General features: G+C 37.8%; 1 protein-coding gene across 1 annotated transcript in view; it reads left to right on the forward strand.

Moving 5' to 3' along the window:
* LOC104010165 (histone-arginine methyltransferase CARM1) overlaps nt 1-23,303 on the forward strand; it is a 78,339-nt gene that overhangs the window by 50,540 nt on the left and 4,496 nt on the right. Inside the window, exons 6-12 of the mRNA XM_087741186.1 lie at nt 9,044-9,221; nt 11,622-11,712; nt 15,328-15,409; nt 17,138-17,223; nt 18,615-18,704; nt 20,261-20,398; nt 22,154-22,243. Of these exons, the coding sequence (XP_087597312.1) occupies nt 9,044-9,221; nt 11,622-11,712; nt 15,328-15,409; nt 17,138-17,223; nt 18,615-18,704; nt 20,261-20,398; nt 22,154-22,243 (755 nt within the window). The remainder of the gene's footprint in view (nt 1-9,043; nt 9,222-11,621; nt 11,713-15,327; nt 15,410-17,137; nt 17,224-18,614; nt 18,705-20,260; nt 20,399-22,153; nt 22,244-23,303) is intronic.

Here is a 23,303-nt window from a genome sequence, read left to right on the forward strand (position 1 = left end):
GATTTTTTTATCCCATACCTTGAAAAAGTTTGCAGTATCTAGATATTAATTTTTCTTTTTGTTTTACTGATCTAGAATACAAATGTTTATGAGCAACATTAGGAGTCCATAGTTCCTCTAAGTCCACACAATAAGCATGCAGCAGTTCAGTGAAAGTTCCTCCCATATGTCCTGATGAAGCAATCCAGCCTTGCTCTTGGTGAAGGCTGACGAACACCAATTGTCAGCTGTAATATTGTGAAGGCAATGCATTGCTATTGAAAATTGAGATAATCTGTTTAGGTCTTAAAGAAGAAAATGTGGATATTAGACATTTTTTTTTCTCTCCAGATAGAAGTAGTTATTAATGTATAAATTCTTTGTATTTTTCATTCCAGCTTAAATACAGGACTCCATAAACTCCCCATATACATTTTGCATTAACTTACATATTAAAGTGTTGTTTCATACAATCATTTTCTACTTCCACCTTATTTGTGTTGCTATTGACAAATGTTTTCTTATTATGTATGTGTTACTTTTGGAATTGGCGAGGATGTATTAGCCTAACTTAGCATATATGTACTGAAAGAACATTTCTATTTTCTGATTATAATTTGAATAATTAGGAAGATTCTTCACAATTAAAGGGAATTTTTGTCTGATGTCTGTCATTTTGTCAGACCCATCAAAAGCATTAAAAATGTTAATATATGGAAGGTATCTCTCAGAGGGAAGGGTGGAGGGTGGTTCTTATTTCACACAGGATTTTGTAAACAGATAAGATTTTGTACAATATCTTTGTTTCATGATAGACAGAAGTTTTATTTATGAAGGCATAATGAAAAGAGCAAAAGAGGACTTGCTTTTCCTAGTAGTAGTAAAATGTGTAGTAGTGAGTACAATGTATATGTTTTTTTTAACCTTTTGGTCACAGGTTCGAACTTGACTCCAGTCAGAAATAAGCAAAATCAGCAGCTGTGAAACTGCACATGCTACTTCTGTAGTACAAATGTTATGTATTTTTTGATGCAATGTAAATGTGAGTAATATATCTGGTAACTTATTGGTAGAGAAATAGCATTAATCCATTTATTTTAGAAATTGAATTGCTTTTCTCCTGGGGTGGATGAAATGCTTAACTGCTTAAAACTATGATTGATAAAGAGAAGTAAAGAACCTTTGATTGATAAGGAGAAGTAAAGAACCTTAAGCAGCTGTAGATACTGGGGAATACTGGCTAAAATGTGAGAGTCTCAGTTTGATAATTCATAGATTTTTGGTCATTTCCTTCTCCTTCTACTCCCCCAAATGGGACTCAGTTTTCATAACAAATATAATAGACTTTCGTAGTCATAATTTCTTGTGAAAACTTGTTCACTCATGAACTGTATTGCAGATCAGCTGATCTATTAATGCATAATATATTTTAAGAATTTAAGTTTATTCAGTATAAAGATGCTTAGCGTTAGGTATACTATTTGTCATCTGTTACTATTCCACAGTGGGATTTCATTAGTATGGTTTATCAAGTATCTGGATTATGAGATAATTATTATTATTATTATTACTTTCCATTCATTTCTTCTCTCATTTCTGTACAGATTTATTATATTTTTCTTCTGCTTCAGACGTGTAATAATGTTGAATGTGAGATTAACAAATCTTGTTCCTTTTTTCTATTTTAATACTAAACGCTTGAAACCAATACAATGAAGTACTGACTGAAGGAAAATTATATTTGAACAATGCAAATTAATGCTGTAATAGTTTTTACTGAGAGATTTGTTGGGTTTATAGTAAATTCCTCTTTATGGTTGGAGGTTTATTTTGAAAGAATGATATTAAAAACTTAGCACTACACTGCAATTACCAGAAATCAGATGTCTTTTTGACAGTGTTGAAAACTGTGTACTATGTACAGATGTGCAATGGTAGAATATCTGAAAAGTGTGTTGGAGGGAAAAAACCACAGCTGCCGTATTAGGAAACATACTGGCTGTTGCTTAGTCACTCCTTTACTTCAGGTATTCACTGGAGAATATCTCATGTCTGTGTCACTGTATTCTGTTTAGTAGTTGGGTGACTTTTTCATTGGTTTGCAATGTGCTTGCATTTCTGTTTTGTTCCATGGCCTCATTAAGCTGTTCAGAAAAGCTAGACAGACCTGAGCCTCTTTGGTATGGTTGTCCATATGTTTGACCTAATTCCAGTGAAGCTCATACAGGTTTACATTAGACAAGTTTTATTAGAATTTAAACTAAAAATGACAACAGAAGATTAATTTGTAATAGATGTAATTTTAAAATGCAACTCATTATTACAGTCCTTGGACTGTAATAATATTTATTTCCCCCTTCAGTACTTTGCTGTGTCCCCACACTGAAAATAATAGCATTCAAAGGAATTCTGAATATTACTATCACCTTTTGTTTACTTTCCTGTCAGTCTGGTCTGCCTATTGGATATTGTTTTTTTACTAACACAGACAATGGTTTCTGCCTGGCATTTGTGTATCCAAGGCTTACCTGCTATCTTTTTTTCTTGTTTTAAAATCTTCAACAGAGGGGAGAGAAACGCTGTGAAACTTTACCATGACCCTGCACCAGTTTTTCTTATTCTGTGACTCCATGTTTTGGATATACAATTGCTGGCAGCTGGCTCCTGCCACGTGCAGTCCATGGTAGAGAAATAAATTTGAAACAGATCTTGCCTAACAAAAGAGTTTGTAATAGGGAGGAAATTGTGTAGTGTGAATGGTAGCCAGTGCACTTCAGTGGTGTGTGCATGAGATGTGAGATGAAGGCAATCTCAGTCTGTTATTATCACTATTGCAATAAATCCTTTGCCAAAAAGTGGTGGGGAGCAGAAGAAATAAGGCTGAAAGTGACTGGTGCTGGTAGTTGTTTGGTCTAAACAGGAAATGTGATTCTAAGCAGCTAATCTAGGACCAAAGGGAAACATTAACAGACTGGAAAAAACACGTATGTAGAGCACTTGGATAAACAGAAAGGGCGAGCTACTATGCATGAGGAAAATGTGATTGTACTGTGGAGGTCAGCTAGTGATAGAATCATTAAAAGTAAAAATAATTACTTCTGGTGAAATGCTTGTCTGTCTGTCATGATATTGGACATGAATAGTGAGTTGTTGCATGTAAGACTGCTATTTAATCTGTTGCAATAGCCAAACATGAGGGAGTTAATGTAATGAAAGACAATTAACCTTGAATGGACTGTGTTACAACTCCTATGAGTGTGCTCACGTATGCGTGGACTCAGTTGGCCTGCAAGACACATACAGGTATTTTGAAAAGTATTTGATGTGTACTGGGGGCAATCTTGCAAAGGTTTTGTCTCAAGCCCCATAATGTTTGCAGTTATCTGCTATGTAGTGTTTAGGTGATACTTGTATGTACCTTACTATCTTCTATGCAATAAACAAATAAACTGCACCTGTTTGTGTTTTCTGTTATTTAGATTGAAAGTCTTTTAACTGTATTTAATTATGTGGTAAGTTGTCTGCTGTCTCATCTGGTATGTCAGATGCTGTGTGGTGGCGTTTATATGGTATGGTGATAATGCACACTGAAAAATAAAGGAGAGTAGATTCAGACTAGATGTAAGAAAGAAATTTTTTATGATGGGGGTGGTGAAACACTGGAACAGGTTGCCCAGAGAAGCTGTAGATGCTCCATCCCTGGAAACATTCAAGGTCAGGTTGGATGGGGCTCTGATCAACCTAATTGAGTTGAAGATGTCCCTGCTCATTGCAGCAAGGTTGGACTAGATGACATTTAAAGGTCCCTTCCAACTCAAACCATGCTATGATTTTATGATTCTATGAAAAAAAGGAGAACAAAACATTTGCAATATATTGCCATTGCAAAAGGCAACTGGGTAAAAATCTGAGAGTGTATCAGTTTCTCTCTCAGGGAAGATGGCTTGTGGATTTCCGCCATTAAGCTGAATACAGATGTGTAAGTGCTAGATAGTCACTTCAAAAAACCACGGCACTTGCTGCTGAGAATCTGGCGAAACAGTCATCAGAAACAACATAATGGAAGTACAGAGCTTTACAAGTAGATTTCTGCAGCCCAGAAAGCAGGCTTGGAGAGGTACGGATTTGATGGATGCACTGTTAGATGGATAAGGGATTGGCTGGATGGCTGTGTCTAAATAGTTACAGTCAATGGCTCAATATCCAAGTGGAAACCAGTAATGAGTGGTGTCCCTCAAGCATCTGTACTGGGACCAATACTATTTAATATCTTCATCAGTGACCCAGGCAGTGGGATTGAGTGCACACTCAGCAAGTTTGCAGATGACACCAAGCCGAGTGGTGCCGTTGATAGGCTTGAGGGAAGGGATGCCATCTAGAGGGACCCTGACAGGCTTGAGGAGTGGGCCCATGTGAACCTCATGAAGTTCAACAAGGCCAAGTGCAAGGTCCTGCACCAGGGTTGGGGCAATCACCAATATCAGTACAGACTGGGGGATGAATTGAGAGCAGCCCTGCAGAGAAGGACTTGAGGATACTGGTGGATGAAAAATTGGACAATGTGCACTTGCAGCCCAGAAAGCCAACTGTATCTTGAGCTGCATAAAACGATGCACAGCCAGCAGGTCGAGGGAGGTGATTCTGCCCCTCTACTCTGTTCTGATGAGACCCCACCTGGAGTACTGCATCCAGCTCTGGAGTCCCCATTACAAGAAAGACATGGACCTGTTGGAGCAGGTCCAGAGGAGGGCCACAAAAATGGTCAGAGGGCTGGAACACCTCTCCAGTGAGGAAAGACTGAGAGAGTTGGGGTTGTTCAGCCTGGAGGAGGGAAGGCTCCAGGGAGACCTTATTGTGGCCTTTCAATACTTAAAGGGGGCTTAGAAGAAAGATGGAGAGAGACTTTTTAGAAGGGCCTATAGTGACAGGACAAAGAGCAATGGTTTTAAACTGAAAGAGGGTCGGTTTAGATTGGGCATAAGGAAGACCTTTTTTATGATGAGGGTGGAGAGACACTGGAACAGGTTGCCCAAAGAAGTTGTGGATGCCCCATCCCTGGAAGTGCTCAAGGTCAGGTCGGATGGGGCTTTGAGTAACTTGATCTAGTGGAAGATGTCCCTGCCCACAGCCATGGAGGTTGGACTAGTTGACCTTTAAAAGTCCCTTCCAACGCAAACCATTCTATGATCCTATAACTCCTTGTATTCTTTGGAACTAGTGTAGAATAATCATCTCATTCATACATTCTTGGTTTACCTCTATATTGAAAAGGCTTGGTAGTTCAAATGAACTCTAAAGTATGGCCCAAGCCTTGTATTTTAAGTTCTGATATAAGTGTAATTACTCCTGAGAGCTCCTGTTAGGCGAGGTCAGAAAAGTGACTTATGATCTTGGATAAATGCAGCTGCTGCTGAGGTGCAAAATCTGAGCAGGTGGAGTTGTATAAAGCTTCCTGATAGATTAACTCTACTAATTTGACTTTCTTTTGCAGCTGCATAACTGTATGCTTATCTATGACAATTGATGATTACAGCCAATTAAAGGCTCTGTCTCATTTTTGCTCAGGGGCTTGGGTGGGCCATCTGTCAGTCTTGCTGCTTACTTTTGAAAAATGCACAGAATGTGTGTGTCAAATTAACTTTGTATTTCTGTTTGGGTTTTTTGAAGTGTTGCACAAAGGCATGTTCTTAACATATATATATATGTTTTCACCTACATGAGTCATCTGAGTCTTCTATGTAGTGGGAAGAAGTTACTCTGTTTTCTGTCCCAGCATTCAGTATGTTAATAAGTTTAATTACAGCAGAACTTTCAAACACGTAATTTTAAGCATCTCTAAAAAGTATGTAGTTGCAAAATTAGAGAGCCATTGGACTATTTGTATTTCAGTATTAAGGATGCTGTCATGCTGTTTAGTGTTTTGGCAGGGTTCATACAGCAGTGCTTGTACAGATTCTCTCTTAAATCTATGTGAAATACTTCGATCTGTTTGCCAACTTTGGGACTTCTTTGGGAGTAAAATTTTTTTGTTTTCAGAGTTTTGGTTTTGTTCCATGAGGAATTTTGCAGAGTTTTGTTTGGTCTGTGGAGAAAACAGGCTCTTGTTTTTCGTTAGGGATGAATTCTGGTGTCAAAATGTAACACATTTTATGATATTTTATAGTGTTTCATGATATTGCTGGGGGAAATCATATGGAAAAGGCTTGAATTATTCATAGGTTTGTATGTTCCATGACATCAATTATCAAGCTTATGGAACAGTTGGGCCCCTTTTTGTGTCTCTGTTTCATTGGGTGAGAGACCTGCTGTATCTGGATATAAAACTGGACCTTTCATGAGGGGACATGTATGTGAGAAGTTTCTGCTTAGCTGTACGTATTAGAGATAAGTTTTGATCTGTTTTTTTGTCAAACAAACCCTTACTATTTTAGCAGACTGTTAAGCATTTAATTTTCATGAACGCTGCATGAAAAAAAGTAAAGGAAAAAATTGCCAAAACACCACCATGGCCACATTTGGTGGCAGACCGATGCAACTCATTTGAAATGAGTGCATATACCAGACACAAATTTAACTGTTTGTATTTTGTTTTAAGGTATCAGTTTTATCCTCCATCACTGTAATCTTGTCCTGCTTTCAAAGTCTTCTGAAATCCAGAGGAATCACGAGAGAGCACAGCTGTTGAAAACGGCACACTCCTTTCAGTCACTGACAAAATGATAAGATACTGGGTGGAATTTTTTTTCCTGGATTTTTTTTTTCCCTTCACTACAGCCATGAAATACTGAAACTACTTCAGTCCTTTTGTTCAAACACATTGTGCTGACCATAACTTGGTGATTGCAGGAATTTATGAAATACTGTGTGGGAGGTAAAAACATTGTCAACACACCCACTCAGATATACACACTCACTTTTTGCCACATTTGCTATTGATTCCCAAAGGCGCTGAGTCAAAAAGCTCTACTGCCCTCACCCTTAGCTGCTTGTTCTTCATTTGCCAATAAGGTTTTTTTTTTAAAAGGCACAAAAATTGCTAATATTTAAAAAAGAAGCTTCAATTTAGATTAGTAAAAACAGCAAGCTGTCAAGATGAAGATATGGGTTGGGGAGTCCAGTATAGGAGATGAAGAAATAGTTTGCTGAAGGCCTATCTTTTAAATGGCATGGCCAATATTCCTGCCTGAGCAGCAAAGTCATATTGGTGATGGCAGAAATAACTTCCTGTGTTTAAAACCAACCTTCATGAAGGTGCTGCACAGGGTGAATTAACTTAATAATTCTGTCAAAAATAAGGTCAGTTCAAACAAGATGGAGGTAGTTGGGACAAAGAGTTAGTTTATAGCTGTTAGCTTATAGCCTCCTCAAAGTGATCTATTTATTTATTTATTTTAAAATATCAGTTTTGGACTAATATTGCCTGGGAGTAGAAGTTAACGGTATTTTGTATGCATTTGATATAATACACGTGTTCTGTATCTGTTGTAAATTATTTCTGTTACTTCTGTAGAATCTTCCTCTTGTACAAAAGAGAGGCATGGAGTTTGTGGGAGACTGTAGCTCTCCAATAGTTGATGTCAATTAATTGATTTTTGCTTCTGTTCATGTGGTAATGAGCCATTAATCAGGGTTTATCAATGCATGGTAAATTTCAGTTTCAGAAAAATTATATTTGTGCTTAAAAAATAATTTAAAGAAGTTAAATGTTTAAAACTTTGAAAACTACCTTTTCATTGCCACCAATCCAGCTAGATATGAACTGGTAATTAACTCTAATTAAACAGCTGTGAAAATCACCAAAAAAATAGCTGCCATAAGACAAGTGATCTTCTCCCTGAAATAAATCAACATTTTAATCTAGTCTGTCTCAGATAGGCATGTAAAAATACTTGCTTAAACTGGCATTCATTGGCTTCCTGACAATCTGGGTACACAGACTGAGATTTTGGCAGATGCAGAATTGCCTTGATTCTTCAGACCACTGTCAGAGCGTATTGGTGGGACACTGAGAAGAATCTTGTGTGAATAAGCAGAGGTTTCTGTTCCCTGAGACTCTGGCCAAAACCTGACATCAGCTAAATTCCTTTTAAAAATGCAGTTTCTATCTGTGTTAAGCTTCAGAAGGCCAAAACCACAGCAAACTTTAGCTTTCCCAAGTCATAGCTAGACTCTAAAGGAGAGGATTAGTACTGACAGTGTTTCTTTGAATTTTCTTTTTTTGTTGTTTTTGCTGTGTCTAAGGGTAGGAAAGCAAATAAACATTGATGTTTTTTTTTTTAAGTTGAGTAATAATAATAATCCGGAATAGCAATGAAAAACCTTTTCTATTTGTCTCCATGCTACTATTTCCAGCAAAAGTAAAAATTTTCATAATATAAGCATCTCCACTGCATATGATAGAGATACTGTAATATTCTGCTGCCCTCTAGCCAACTATGTGGGTTACCTGTTGTAGTCTGTGAGGGTCTGAACTAATTTGGGCTTCTTGCCTTTATACATCCATGCTGCTGTTGAGCTGTTATTTGACAGTTAGTTACTTTTAGATTCAGAATTCACTTGTGAGCAAAATGGTAATTTCATTTCCAAAATGAAATCACATCGTGTCTGCTCATATAGTCTCTGGTCTAAAGAACCCTTAAAACAAACTCTTGAGTTTCTTCATTCTTTCATGACTATGCAACTCACTCAAGAACAATATTTTTAAAAATTTGGAGAATTATGAAGACACTTGCTTTGTAATCTTCTGTATTGAATTAAAATATCCACGTTTTCCTTGTAGATATGTTTTCTTGTAGATATTGATTACAGTTATCTCTTACAGGACATCAGTACTTGTACTGTCACTTCCTGATTCCACACAATGCATTTCTTTGAATTTGCTCCAGTGAGCCTTAGTGTTTATAAATTTTGGTGGAGGAAGAAGGAATGTTACCTTTCTATTTTATTCTGATTATCAGACTGAGGTCCTTTGTTTACGCTATAGGAAGTTTAATGCTAATTAAAGATCTCTGATATAAATTCTGCTATTCAAAGGAGTCAATGTGTGCTTTTGTTTTTCCTCCAGCTGTTGGTGAGAAGCAACAACCTTTCTGAGAAGATCACAGTTCTGTGTGGAAAAATTGAGGAGATCTCCCTGCCTGAGAGTGTTGATGTGGTAATTTCTGAACCGATGGGGTATATGCTGTTCAATGAAAGGATGTTGGAAAGTTACCTCCATTCCAAAAAATGGTTGAAGTCAAATGGTGAGTGTGTCACCACAGTTACCCCCTGCATAGAGAAAGGAAGATAAAAAGCTTCTGAAAGAAGAAAAAAACATTTGAATTGGTAGTCCAGGATTGTCTGGTTTTATACCCTCATTCTACCTCTACCACCAACATCTAAGGGGCCCAGGGGAATTAATATAATGATGCAGCCACCATTGCTATTGTACTATGCTGTGACTTCTTGCTGTTTCACAGTGGAAATAGCTTTGGAGTCTGCTGTTGTTACACTGCTGAGTTCTGCTTGTGTTTTAATTTTAACCTGCTGCTATAGACACTATGATTGCATCTCGGTTGCAACATATCACAATACACGATGGCATGCTAGCCTCAACTGCCAGACAGTGGAATGTAGATGAGAGCAGAACAGTCAAATAGGATGAGCTTTTTTTTTGTGGAAAAACTCTAATATATATTGCTTTGGAAAAACTGTGAAGTTCAAATTGTTTTGACATCCTTTCATTGGGCTTCTCCCAAATACCTTATTCTAATACTTGGATGTTGCCTTTTGAGTGACATGTGAGAGATGCATGGTGTTCAGTGCTCTGTATTTCATCCCTCATGTATTTGGAGGAGTTTTGAAGGGAATCTGTAAGTTCCAGGGCCTCACAGGTATCTTCTTTGAGAGGCAAATCTGAGCATCCAATTGTTGAATGATAAATCTTTCTACATGAATTGCTGAAAATGAACTATGAAGTCTCTCTTTAAAAGACTTCTTTAAAAGAGACCCTTCTCAAGTAAAATTACTGCAGCATGGAAGTTTTTGAAGCATGGGCTGAATCTGTGCCTCAGTGCAGGGAGCTAATGCCTTTGCTGTTACATCATTTCAAACTTGCAAAGCACATTTGGGTAGTATTTTTCAAGTCAGCCACTGATCTCAAGTCTCCCATCTAGATTCTTAGGGCCCAGTATCAGAGGAGGGCTTCTGAAAACTGATCAGTGGGCAGCTCCTTTTCAATTTTAAATGAGTGAATGCTTTTGAAGATAACATGCCTAACTTTCTGCTTGCTTACTTGTACAGTGGGGATGAATCACCTTATGTGGTGACTGATTGTTAAACTTCATGATTGTCTAAGAAGTGAGCTGAAATTGTGACATTTTGAGTAAGTTGCTAATATTTAGTTCCAGTTAGGTTTGGAAACTTTCTGTCCCAAATTCTCTGCAAACTTGTTAATATGCTCCCCACAGCCAGTTTTAAAAAGCATGTCTATTTTGTGAGTGGGTGTTGTTCTTTATTTAAACTCCTGTGGACTCTTCCTACATGATGTACTTACAAAAGGAAAGCTGTTTCCTTTTCTCTCCCTTCCTTTACCTATCCTCCCCTTCAACTATGCATTGTGTTTTATACCAGTTTAAAAATGGGTGAAGAAGTATGCTCAAGTGTAATTCAAAATGACCAGGCTTTGTTTCCTGCTTCCATTGACACATGCACAATAGAATACAAGGGCTTTCCTTTAAGCTGCCAGGCAGTCTGATGCACTGTCCACAGAAAATAATGGAAGGTAATTCCTCTGGTTTCCTGAGACATTAGAGTGAAAGATCCTAATGAAAATGCATTCTTGCATACTAGTAGATCAGAAGTTCATTCCCTGCTCTGTCACTGATTTGCCACTTCATGCAAATAAAATTCTGTTTCTCAACTTCAGCATCTGTTAAAAAAAAAAGGTATAATGTACATTTTTGTGTTTGTCAAATTTTCAGTGTTTACTCTGAAGTGCTATGAGTTTCCTGGATAAAAGTCTTAAGAGTGAAGTGCATATAACTACTGCATTCATTAACAGCAGCTCTTCCAAATTTGACCGAAACCGTACCCAGCAGTTTAATTCAAGATCAAGTCTGAGCTTTAATGCAAATCCTTCACACAGATGTTGTGTTTATTAGGTTAGCTATAAGCAAAGAAGGTGCTATAATTCTGCTGGAGAGCGTTGGGAAGGTATTTAACAGCTAGCATTTCACTTCATTTGAAGGAAGCTAAATAATTCAAACATGTGATTTAGGACCATAAAATTATTAGGACTTTATGAAGTGTTCTGGTCTGTTCTATAAGTTGTTCTGGGTTGGGGTTTTTACTAACTGCTTTAGCATATTCACATTTCAGTAACCCATATATTAATGAAATTAAATGTTAAGATATCTGAAGTGTATGACAACTGCTGCTTCTGAACTGGTGGTTTCTCGCTAGTGAAGACATTCCTGTAGCGATGTCTGTGGGACTATAGAATCACAGAATATCCTGAGTTGGAAGGGACTCACAGAGATCATTGAGTCCAACACCTTCCTCCACACAGGGCAACCTTAACATTAAATCATGTATTTAAGAGCATCGTCCAAACGCTTCTTGAACACTTGCCTTTCTACTTTATATTGTCTTTCGTTTACTAGGAATGATGTTCCCAACATACAGTGACATTCATTTGGCTCCTTTTTCCGATGAGCAGCTGTACATGGAACACTACTCCAGAGCCAATTTTTGGTAATGATTATTTACATTATTTTATTTTTATCAAAGATTCAGTAGAGGTTAAAAATTAAATCAGTTCTTTGATTCAGCATAAACTATCTGTCAGCGTTGGAAGAGAATGATTTTATGTTTTCCATATTCACTTCTGCTCTGGCCTACAGGCATACTTTTTATTGTGCAAGTCTGAAGGATCTCTCAGAAAGTGCTAGAGCTGACTGGGTCTCTTTTTGAAAGAGAAATTGACTCCACAGAGCATCTATTGCCGGAAAAAGAGTTGACTGTGAATCAGGTGCTAGTGTTTCCTTCACTACACCAAAGCGTAGTATGCTGCACATGGTGATAGCTGTATTGCCTGAAGTCCCAGGTGCGTGAGCACAGGAATGATTCCTTGGCAGTCTTCCCAGAGAATAAGTATTAATTCCTATGTCCTGACAACTGCCAATTTGGTAGCTACTTTCTGTCCATCTAAATTTTTCATGCAACTTTAGCTAGAAGTTGTACATCTTTTGCCTTAGAGTATCCTGCTGCTACTATCCACTGTTGAGCTGTTGCTGTGCTCTATATAGGAGGAAACATTTACAGCAATATTCTAGTGAGGGGAAATTGAGATTATTCCATTTCAGCAAAGGGCGGGTTTATTTTTAAACATCTCCAGTCCTCCAGATCAGTTAATTTATAAATTAGCCATGTATAGATTGTTATTTAAAGGTTTTGGATAAAAGGTGCTGTAGAACTTTGGGGATAACTATTTTTACATCTTCTGGAAGATTATAAATGCAGTCTTTCAACTGTTCTTTCAGCTTGCAATGTGGAATGTGAACATTAAGTCATCTTAATCAAGCCTATTTGTTGGTTTCTTAGATTAAAGACAGTTTTCTTCCATGCCCAGGTTACAGCATAACCAGCTCATACTTAAAAGGTCTCTTCTGTCTGTCTCTGAAGTAGAGCTATGACAAAATCTTACTATTTCTGTAGCAATTAAAGGAGTGAGAGAAGTTTGAGTGATTTACATGCTGAATCCTTTGCTGGCAATGTTACTTTATACAGCCGGTTTGTGCTCTTTTGTGTTGCTGTGTAGGTTGAGCTAGTTATGAAATGTTTGCATTGTATGTTTACAATCACAAAAACTGCAACAGTATTTTTCTATGTTAAGAGACTGAAAAAAGAAGGTAGAAGTAATTTCTGATAACATCTCAACTGTTACTCTGGTCCCTCTTCCCAAAGATCCTGTTCTTTCTGCTTATGTACATGACATATCAAAGATATATATTAGACTATAATTACAAGACTGAAGCACGATGTTGTAACACGATGCAGACTCTTCGTCACTTAATAAAAAAAATAGATACATACTTAGTAGTTTGAAGGAAAAATATAGCTTTTTTCCCAGGTCTATACAGGACTGGATGTTACTGCCAATATGAAAGCATTTCATTTCAGACTGCTTGGGATGCTTCATCTTCATTTGTAATAAATGTAAGACCTTTGTGGAATACCTGTCAGGTAGATACGATGTATATGTGTGTATATCTCCAAGAACACTGACATATATGGTAAAAAGTTATTGGTGGTGGGAAAAAAATCTGCTGCCTTTTGTTGTTTAAGAATTGTACAGTTGGGATGAAATAGTCCAACTAGATTAGTTTCTTATAGTTCGTTACACCATCTGCATTCTAAAAAAAAAAGAAAAGAGAACTTCATCGGTATCTAGCTGGCATGATTTGATTCCAGATATTCTACATTTAATAAGCTGAATTATCTGTCAACCACCGCAAGGCTTTCTGAGAATTGCATAATGGGGAATAACAGATTTTTCAAGTCTGCTTTAGTAACTAATTTCTCTTTGCACCAAGAATGTTTTTGTCATTGACATTATTATCACAGACTGTTGTAATTATGTTAGTGATCAGGTTGGTATCTAAATCACAACATACTGTAGTCTTTCCTCCACCCATCTTTGCAAAAGGATGTCTCCCATTTTTGACAGGTCTTTTTATTACCTACTTTTAATTTTTTTATGAAAATATTTCAACCAAACTAACCACAGAAATGTCACACAATTACCCTTGATGATACTTCTTGTATATCAGGTTCTATTTGACATATTCCTAGACAAAATAGTTTGTGTGCTTACAATATAATTTATTGCTGTCTTGAGATGTCCCCTGAGCAGAGGGCTATAGTATCAGTCCTTCTGTCAGTCTACATAGTTGTAGTTTTGTATGGATGTATGCCCAGGACATTGATTGTGCAAGAGGATTAAATGCTCTTGAGGTTACTGAAGGCTCTAAAGACCAACAAATTAGTCCGTCTAATGTCTTCAACCAAATGTGGGATCAAAATGTTATGAGTGAGAGTGCAGTAGTTCTGCTTCTGCACCACTCTAGGACATTCATGTTCTTAATATCAAAAGGTCTGGATATCCTGATAGATCCAGAGCTATAAAAGTCCTATTTCAGACAAAGCATCTTCTCAGGGCTTTCTTGGATGTTTGAATAAACCATCAGGAACTAGTTGGTGACAGCCTGTGATTTGCTAAGCTTCAAATTCCAGGCCTCAGGAAACAGGTTTCATTCATTGACCAGCTTTGTTACTCAGAACAGAACATGTGTTTTGTGTGTAATAAATCCTTTCCTATGTAGCTAAATCTATATCCTGTGTCTTAGAAATTGGATACGGTTTTGGATCCAGTTGGATGATAGTACTTGAGCAAAAGACTGAAAGAAATATCTAGATTTGCAATTTGAACTTTCATCTGGTAAAGGCACCAGGATTTTAAAAAAACCTTCAAAATCCTATGCCAAAATCATGCCATGTGTTCTAACATTAGATGCAGCAGTTAGCATTGCCTGTTTACTAGACAAAGGAAAGGCTGCATGTTTCTTATACACTTAGAATTATTGTCTTCGATCTCTACAGTAATAACTGTAATAACTCCATCACAAGGAGTTGAACTTCCTTGCCCATTCCCCTTTCCATTCCCTTTTGTTTATGTTATCTGGAAGTAAAGATACCTATTAAACTTTTCAATGAGTTGATAAGAGGGTTATACGCAGGAGGAAGATTACTGCAAGTATTTATATTTTCATTTCAAATTTCATATTGGAAACAGTCTGAATAGGCATTAAATGCACATTTTCATAAATTGGTAAGATAAAAATACTATTTCTTTTCTCCATTCAGTTGGTATAGGATGACCTTTATTTTCCTCTTTATGGTCAATAAAATGGAACAGACCTGTAATACAGGTGTCCTCATCACTATTTTGATTCATACAAGGTCCACTCCCAATTCTGGAATAGCTCCAGATTACAAAAGTAGCTTAAGAGTGCCTCAGCCCTTCTCCCTATTCTCTTGCTTGCTGTGTGTATTCTTCCAGAAGCATAGTGTGAAATGTCTCCGTATGTCCATTTGAGGGGATAATGTCACCTCAGTGCTGTATAGGGTGTCTGTGGGGAAGGTGAAGTAAGCTAAGGAGGGCTGCAATTTGGCCTCTTGGCAGACAGCAGAAAGGGAAAGAGGTGCTTAGCCACACTTCACCTGCCATTTACAGTGCTTGTGCCTGGGTCTGGTTGGAACCCAGAAAAAACATTTTTCCCTAAACATTTTATGTGTTACTCTTTCTAGGTACCAAGAATGCTTTTATGGGGTCAACCTGTCCAGTCTGCGCAGTGCAGCTGTGGAAGAATATTTCCGACAACCCATTGTGGTAAGTTTGTATGTCTGGGGGTTATTTTTTTGGTTTTTTTTCACTCTCCCTATCTTGTCCTCTCCACTAAATCCTACAGGTACAGTAGCCTCCTTGTTTAGCAGAGCTCTGTGGCTGTTGAATAGAGAGCCAGGAACTAACTCTGTGAGTGTGAACAGAGCTGCTGTCAAAGGTTAAGTACGATATGTAATATTCCCAGGTTTACTCTGAATAACAGATGTCTAGAGATACGCACACATTAGGAAGCCACAGCATGCGAACAACTGTCTTCCTAACATGCAAGTAGCTTCCCTCAGTGTTTCCAGTCTCTTAAACAAGTAACTTGACCTTGATTATCCCTTCCCATTTCTGATTCATGAATTAGAGGAAAAGAGAAAGCAACCAAGCAAACAGGTTCCTGTATTATGAAACCATCTTTTTTAAATACGTAACTATCCTTATTTCATTGGTAACTTGGATCTAGCACCTGCCGTTCTCCTTCTTTCTTTTTAGTAAAAGTCTAGGTGTTACCTAGTTAGAAAGAATTTGCGAGAAATCCTTCTCACCTCTCTGGGGGAGAACCCTAAACAATCCCCACCCCATGCCCCAGTATAATGCTTCAGTGTAGGTGCAATGAAAAGGTCCACTCTCAGAAATTTGACTGCAACAACTCTTGGCTAGTTTTAGGCTAACTGGCTTAAGCAGCGATAGCAGTGTTCTGCTGTTGCATGGAGACCCTAAAACCTGTCCAGAAATCTGGAAAGAGCATCAGACTACTGATGTGACCTTCTGCACTTGACTGCTTTTAGTACTTGAAATAGATAAGAGAAAACTCTCATTTGTCTTCATAAGTTTCAGCCACAGCTTTGACTATAGCATGGTCATTCTCAGTGCTGGCTCTTTGGCTTTCAGTTAGAGAATGGAGTAATCTGTAGGACTGCAGCACATACTTGCATCCTGTATGAAGTACATGTTTGGCTTTGATTTCTCAGCTGAGATTCTTCCTCCCTTGAAGATCAGAAATGTATTGCCCAATAAAAGCCACATTAAATTGTTATTTCTTTTTAAAAAACTCACGTATCTCCTTGGCTTCCCCTTGCTCTGTAGACAGATTTTAGTTCTTAGATGGGATCGCTGGGGAGGATGTGATACAAGCCTTTATGTTAAGAGTTTGCTTTACTTAAGAGCGAGCTTGTGAACAGTGATAGATCAGGATTAGTACATGTGATTAAAGAAAGAAAAATGAAGGGAAAAGTTTTCATTTGCTTACTGACTACTCCTAACTTTTTTCTAGAGGGCAATCTGTATTAAGTAATTTTGCTTCCTATACTTCATAATTTAATTTTCAAGTATTTCCATACTGTCTTAGTTCAGCTTACCCAACTGTGCAATGCAGAAGAGCACATTAAAATGTGTGTAGTTAAAAAAAAACAAAACAATGCCAAATAAACCCACCATTCTTTTTTACAAGTGATCAATTTCTGGACAAATTTATTGTTTCTAGGTTGAATAAAACAGTCTGATAGGTATGTAAGCTATCAAATATATTAAATCCTGATAATATTGCAAAATCTAACAGTGCTCTAAGAGATGGTAAAAAAATGAAACATTTAAAATAAGTTTATTGGGGTGAAGGCTGATTTTTGTCTTTTCGCCCATTTTTTTTAACAGAAAACAAATTTATAAGCTGACAAGACAGAATGATAACACTTGCAACTCTTTTTTTTTTTTTTTTTTTTCCCCCCATAGGATACTTTTGATGTGAGAATTCTGATGGCCCGGACAGTGAAGTACACTGTTAACTTTATGGAAGCTGCTGAGGAAGATTTGCATAGGTCAGCAGACACCAGCAACCTGCTCTTAATCTTTGATTTTTGTAACTGGCTGTTGATTGTTGGTGCTCAGAGACAGAGGAAGGTTTGGTGGTGGATGTGGAGGAGGAAAGGTGGCATGCCAGAATGATTAGTACACCACTCATAATGGACCAGAGCGTTCATCTGCATGGCGACTTGTCTAGTATTAGCGGAGAAGCCTGTTTGAGAACCTGTGAAACACCAGAGATTGGTTCATGAAATTTTCCTACTGAAAGGGATAAAATGGGCTCTGGAGGACAGTGTTTACTTCTTAGTCTTATATGTTGGGACACATTTAAATCTAGTTACAAGGCAGTTTTGCTTTTCTGTGTAGACATCTTAAAAGACCTTGTCAAATGATGTCATCACAAGCTGCCTTGCTGAACTCTTGTGTATCTTTTATTAAACACTTTCCAGTCTAACAGGAGTCAGCTGTATCTCTTTACTTCCCCCCAGAGCTCCTTCAGATTTTTAGTTGGGAAGCCCTATATATAAACCAACCTGCATCTCTTGTGTCCCCCAGTATCAGCAGAGAAGCCTCCTTCTCAGTACATCTGTGAAATGAAGTGTACCATATGGGAAAACTTGAGGGAGTACTTCAAGTTCTTGCAAGACATTGTTACAAGGGGAAAATATCACAGACTGTCTTTGAAACTCTGAACCCTTGTTGTTTCAACATAACTCACAACTAATTGTATGAATGACATGGTCTAGTGAGAGAGAAGAATTGCTCTAAGGGGGGAAACAGCTGGAGAATTGCTTTCCAGTTTCAGCTGGCTAAGCATTGACTTCCTTCAGTGGTTCTCAGAACTAATATGTTCATACCTGAATGCTAATTTTATATGTTTCTGCAAGAGTGGGTGAGATTTGCGTTCAACTACATAGCCAGTAATAGTTCCTTTGGAAGGGAAAATATAGCAGCTTTTGCTCAAGCAGCTCATTTTTTCCTTCTGGTTCCAGTAGTAGTTCTGTTTGTCAGATTTGTAGTGGAATATTTTCCTGTTCAAAATAGTATTTAAACTAAATCCAAATCCTTCACTTGGAATGGGAAATTTTCCACTGGAAAGGCTGAACCACTGTATTTATAACAGTCTGCAGTGTTGCCACAAATGATGCAGTAACCCTTGCGTCGTGGCATATTTGATTCTACTATCGAATAAGGCACACAAAAACTAACACCGAAATCAGTGCCATTGATTAATTCTATTGACACAGAGAAAAAGAGCATATATCCTTTTAAATATATGGAAAATTGAGACATAAACTGATGAATAAGAATGCAAATACAAAAATTAGAACAAGGTAGGTTTCTGGTTGAATTCCCAGTACTTTTTGGAAATTACTTTGGCAGCGTATTGTTTTTTCTCCTGCAGAGTGGAAATCCCTTTTGTTTTCCAAATGATGCAGTCTGGACTAATCCATGGCCTAGCCTTCTGGTTTGACGTGGCATTTGTAGGATCACTGTAAGTACTTTTTCCTTCTTCCTATGAAATACTAACTGCAGGGAAAAAAATCACATCTTTTATACAAAGTGTGTCAGAATTAGACCTTTATCTGGTACTGACCTTGTTTGTAATGTAATTCCATCATATTAAAGAAATGATGCCTTCTAGAGGTAGCAAGAAGTGTGATAACCTAGTGCTAGCAGTAGGACTAGATGGTGGTGGTCTTGCTTCCCATTGACTGGGGTGCACATTATCTATGGTAGACCACATCCAGGAATTGTTGAGGGTTAAAATGCACTGTTCTGCACAATACTGATTCTTTGTAATATTATATACCTTTCTGTTTTACATTATAAGTAAAGCAAGCAGCATTTGAACATAAGCTGGATTTTTCCATTTGGGCTGGTCTTGTTTGTGGGCAAAAAAGGAGAGCAGGTTGCAAGTTCCAGCTAACAAATGGAAATGGAGGAAGTTTCACCAGGCTTGGGAAAATTTTTCACTGCAGCACCAGGCATTTATTTCAAAATGGGGACATTCATCTGGTATATTAAGTAGGTGAAAATCAGATAAACTTGCTCAGGTAGTCAATACATAGATTTCAGTTATCTGTATTTAGCTCTTAGATAAGATTTGTTGATTTCCTAGTTAAATTGATCAAGTTTTAGATGAGGTCATTTTTTTCAATACATTGTAAAATGCACTTCTGTTTATTTGTGTTGATAAATGTCTTTTATTAGCATTTGAAATAAGGATTGTCAAGAATTCAGAACAATATATCCACTGAAAGAAAATGGACATATGTGCATTTGTATTTACTGTAACAGCAGATAGTAAAATTTTTCATCTTAAAAAAGGAACCAGAAACTCCACATCAGTTAAAACAGAGAAAATTGCAGACTTGTAGGAACTCACTGAACTCCTCCGCTGAGAAGGCCTCCATTTTGGAGTAGGCAATTGCTTAATTAGCAGCTCTTTCATGTTTCTACAATTCTGGAAGTTCTTTGTCTTAGCACTTGCAATCTCAGTGAATCAGGCTCGCAGTATTACCTGTGTTATCCCTTTCTTTGCACCTACAGCCCCTTTCAATGTATTATTGAAATATCTCTTGCAAGTCAAAACTAGGTATAGGACCTTCTTGGGGAGTGTTGTTTAAGATGAAACTACCATTGTGAAGAATCACATTGCCATATTTAGGACAGACCTTCATTTCCTGTAATTTGTTGGCATTGTCTGGGTGGTAAGAGGAGACAGAAATTAGTATTCTCTGTCCTGGCAGTGTGGAAAGAAGAGAAAACAGGAGTCCGAAGACTCTCTTTTTTGAATCTCCATAATCAGCTTAGGCACACAGATCTGGTGGCAACAGACACAGTCTATAGATAAACCAAGTAAGTGAGGCATAACGTATTGATTTCCCAACAAAGGGTAGAATCACTCTCCCAGTTTACTTCAAGGCAGTTTAAAGTTTATTATAAGCAGTTGAGGCCTCACATACATAAAGGTCTAACAACTTAAAATTGTTTCCGAAAGGAGAAGACAGGAGAGGAAGTCTAGATAGTTTTTCTCATTTGTTTTAGGGTAACTGTTTGGCTGTCCACTGCACCAACAGAACCTCTCACTCACTGGTATCAAGTGCGCTGCCTTCTTCAGACGCCCCTCTTTGCTAAAGAGGGGGAAACTCTCTCAGGGAAAGTCTTATTTCTTGCCAATAAGCGGTAAGTGTAAAAGCTTTCCAAGCAGATTTTGTAGTGTGGCTGTTCTTGTTACAGGTACCCAAAAGACACCAGTTAATTTTGGGTACGCCTGTACCTGCACTTGTTATTTCTGGTACCATTACCAATTTATATGGTATCACTGATACAGTTACGTAGGCACTGGTGACATTGTGAGACTCTGCTCACCAAAAGGTCTCCATGTTCCAGTCCAGTTACCCGTGATGTTCCTTCTCACATACCTTCTCCTTAACCACCTGTCACATCCTGCTGTCCCTCACAGTGCTACTTGCAGCTTTTGTCAGCTTTCCACTCCGCTATGTTTCACACACAACAATTTTCTCAGGTCATGGCCAGTCATTTTCCACACGTTGTTCTGGTGGTGTAACGTCTGGCTGTCTTCATCAGCAGCCGGGTTGTTTGCCTGAAGCCCCAACATCCCATTCTGCAAGCCCTGTGCAGACACAAGGCGAAGCAGGGTTGATCCCAGATCCATTACATCTTTAATTCTGAAAAAAATTCCTTATGCACATGCTCCCCTGTTTAAGAGCAGTGCTTTTCATGTGTTGTTTGTCCTTCCACTGAAGCTAATGAAGATGGCTGCTTTTGGAAGGGCGTATTTCCTCACCAGACTTCTCTGCTGTTCCTGCTGTCAGTCAAATGTTTGGTAACCCCACTCCTATGTTTTGCTTTGAAAACAGTCCTCAAGTGACTGGGTCACACAGGTTGCAGCCTGGTTTGCTTATGTGTATGTGTAGTTTTAACAGTTTGTGCATGTGTTTTTTAGCAGTTTTAAAACCAGTCAGGTGATTCCAGTGACATCAAAGCTGTCAGTAATACTTGCAGGGCTCTTTAATCACATCAGCAACAAATACTTGATTTGGGACTTGTCAAATTTCCAGATTTTCTGCTTAGAAACTCCTCATGGAGAAGATAAATAATACAGATCTTGATATGGCTCTTCCAAATATAAAATGTATTCATATAGTAATACATAAAAGCAACGTGCCACAAAGTGATGACACAGCCACTGCTGTAAATAGGTCAATACATAAGGCCTATCTACAATGGACCATGCCTCAGAGACACCTGAGCTTGTGACCTTCCAGACTGAGAATGAGAAGCACTTTAACCAGGTGTTAGCGCTGAGCTAACAAGTTCTGCCACAGAGCTAATCTGTGTTCAGGATCCCCATAGCACCTCTATGTAACTCTGTAGTGGCTGTGCCATGCAGGAGGACCAGCTTCGGTCAGCTTCAGCATTTCGGTATGCTCTCAGTTGGTCCTCTTTACTTTTCTGTGTAAACTCAGTTTCTTGCAAAAAGTCCTGTGAAAAATATCTTTCCTGGTGAAACCCAGGATTAAGACAAGAGTGAACCTAATGCTGTTTGGCCAGTAAGATATTTTTGGTCATGAAATAATACTCTGTTTGTACTTGCTAATGTTGAAACTTATAGTATTTCTGTCAGAGTGGGGGGAGAAAGATCTTTCACTATTGAATACTATCAGTGCAAAATTATGATTTTTTCAGATGCAAACTCTTAAAATCACTTAAGTATCTTGTAAATTTTACTTCTTTAGATAGGATTAAACAGTCATGCCCTTGTGCTGATACCACTGATACCACTGCAAACAGATTTCCTTTGCTTGTTATACTAAGTGATTATTATTCAGTTACTATACTGGTATTTTTTCACACAAGATGTTATAGTTGTTTTAGTTCCATTGCCTCTTTTTTATACTTCTCTTTCTGATGCAGACAGAGTTATGATATTCAGATTGTGGCTATGGTGGACCAGACAGGATTTAAATCTGGTAACATTCTTGATTTAAAGAATCCATTTTTTAGGTAAGAAATGCTTTTGGCTAAAATATACCATTTGTAGACTGGTAACATCTTGTATGACAGGAAGCAAAGCACACCTACTGGAAGAACAACTTTCTGACCTCTTACAGTTTATTTTATTTCTACAGGTATGAGGGCATCATTGTTTTGTATTAGCAGTAATTACTTACATAAGCCAAAATTCTATTTAGGCTATGTGACAAAGAGCAAAAGAAAAAAGCTTTATTTAAAATCTGTACTGATTTAGTGCTGTGACAAAATAGTAGATGTTCACTTATTTGAACTAACATATAGTTAAAATCTTCCTCTGTTTCCTGTTGTGTGATGTGCATCATTGTGACTCGAGGAATCAGCGATATGCCAAGATGCACACTGCTAAGTACATAATATTGATATTACTATTTGACATGAAGGACCTGTCCTTTCTGTACTAAACGTGCGGGGAGGAAAAAAATCTACTTGCTGCAATCCTTTCCAACTGAGCAGGGACCTTCATTAGGCGTTGCTACAGCACTGTATTTTGGCAAAAGCTGTCAATTACAGATCAAAACAAGCAGGAGGAAGGAGCCATCAGTTCTTCGAAAAGAAAAAAAAGATTTTTGAGAAAAACAGGCTGGCTGTGTTTGGTTCTCATTCTTATGCTGTATTTGGCAGAAAAAAAAAAGAGGAAATACAGCTTGTGGAATTGATTTTTTTCCAGAAGTACACGTGGAAAATGCTTCCCTCGTTCAGTACGTGTTTCCTGTTTTCTATTTTTTTGACTCAGTCCTATATGACAATTCCATAGTAATCCTATAAAACAAATTATCCATTGTGTCTGATGAAAATTAATTAATCTTCATCTCTACATTAAATGTGCATTTTGGCTTTAGAGTGGGGCCCTTTTGATTAAATTTGTAAAAATGCCTTTGTAATAAAGACTGTTCATGGAAGACTTACAATAACTATAAATAAAATCATGCACTGGAAAAGATTAATTTCCTCGGATTTGACCTGTGCTATGGGCAGTGTGTAGCTTGCTTATGGTTTTGGTTTGGCTAATACCGGTTTCAAATCTAAAAGC

This window comes from Nipponia nippon, unplaced genomic scaffold (assembly GCF_047370975.1).
Source record: "Nipponia nippon isolate SJK-2023a ecotype South Korea unplaced genomic scaffold, ASM4737097v1 scaffold_8, whole genome shotgun sequence".
Classification (NCBI taxonomy): domain Eukaryota; kingdom Metazoa; phylum Chordata; class Aves; order Pelecaniformes; family Threskiornithidae; genus Nipponia; species Nipponia nippon.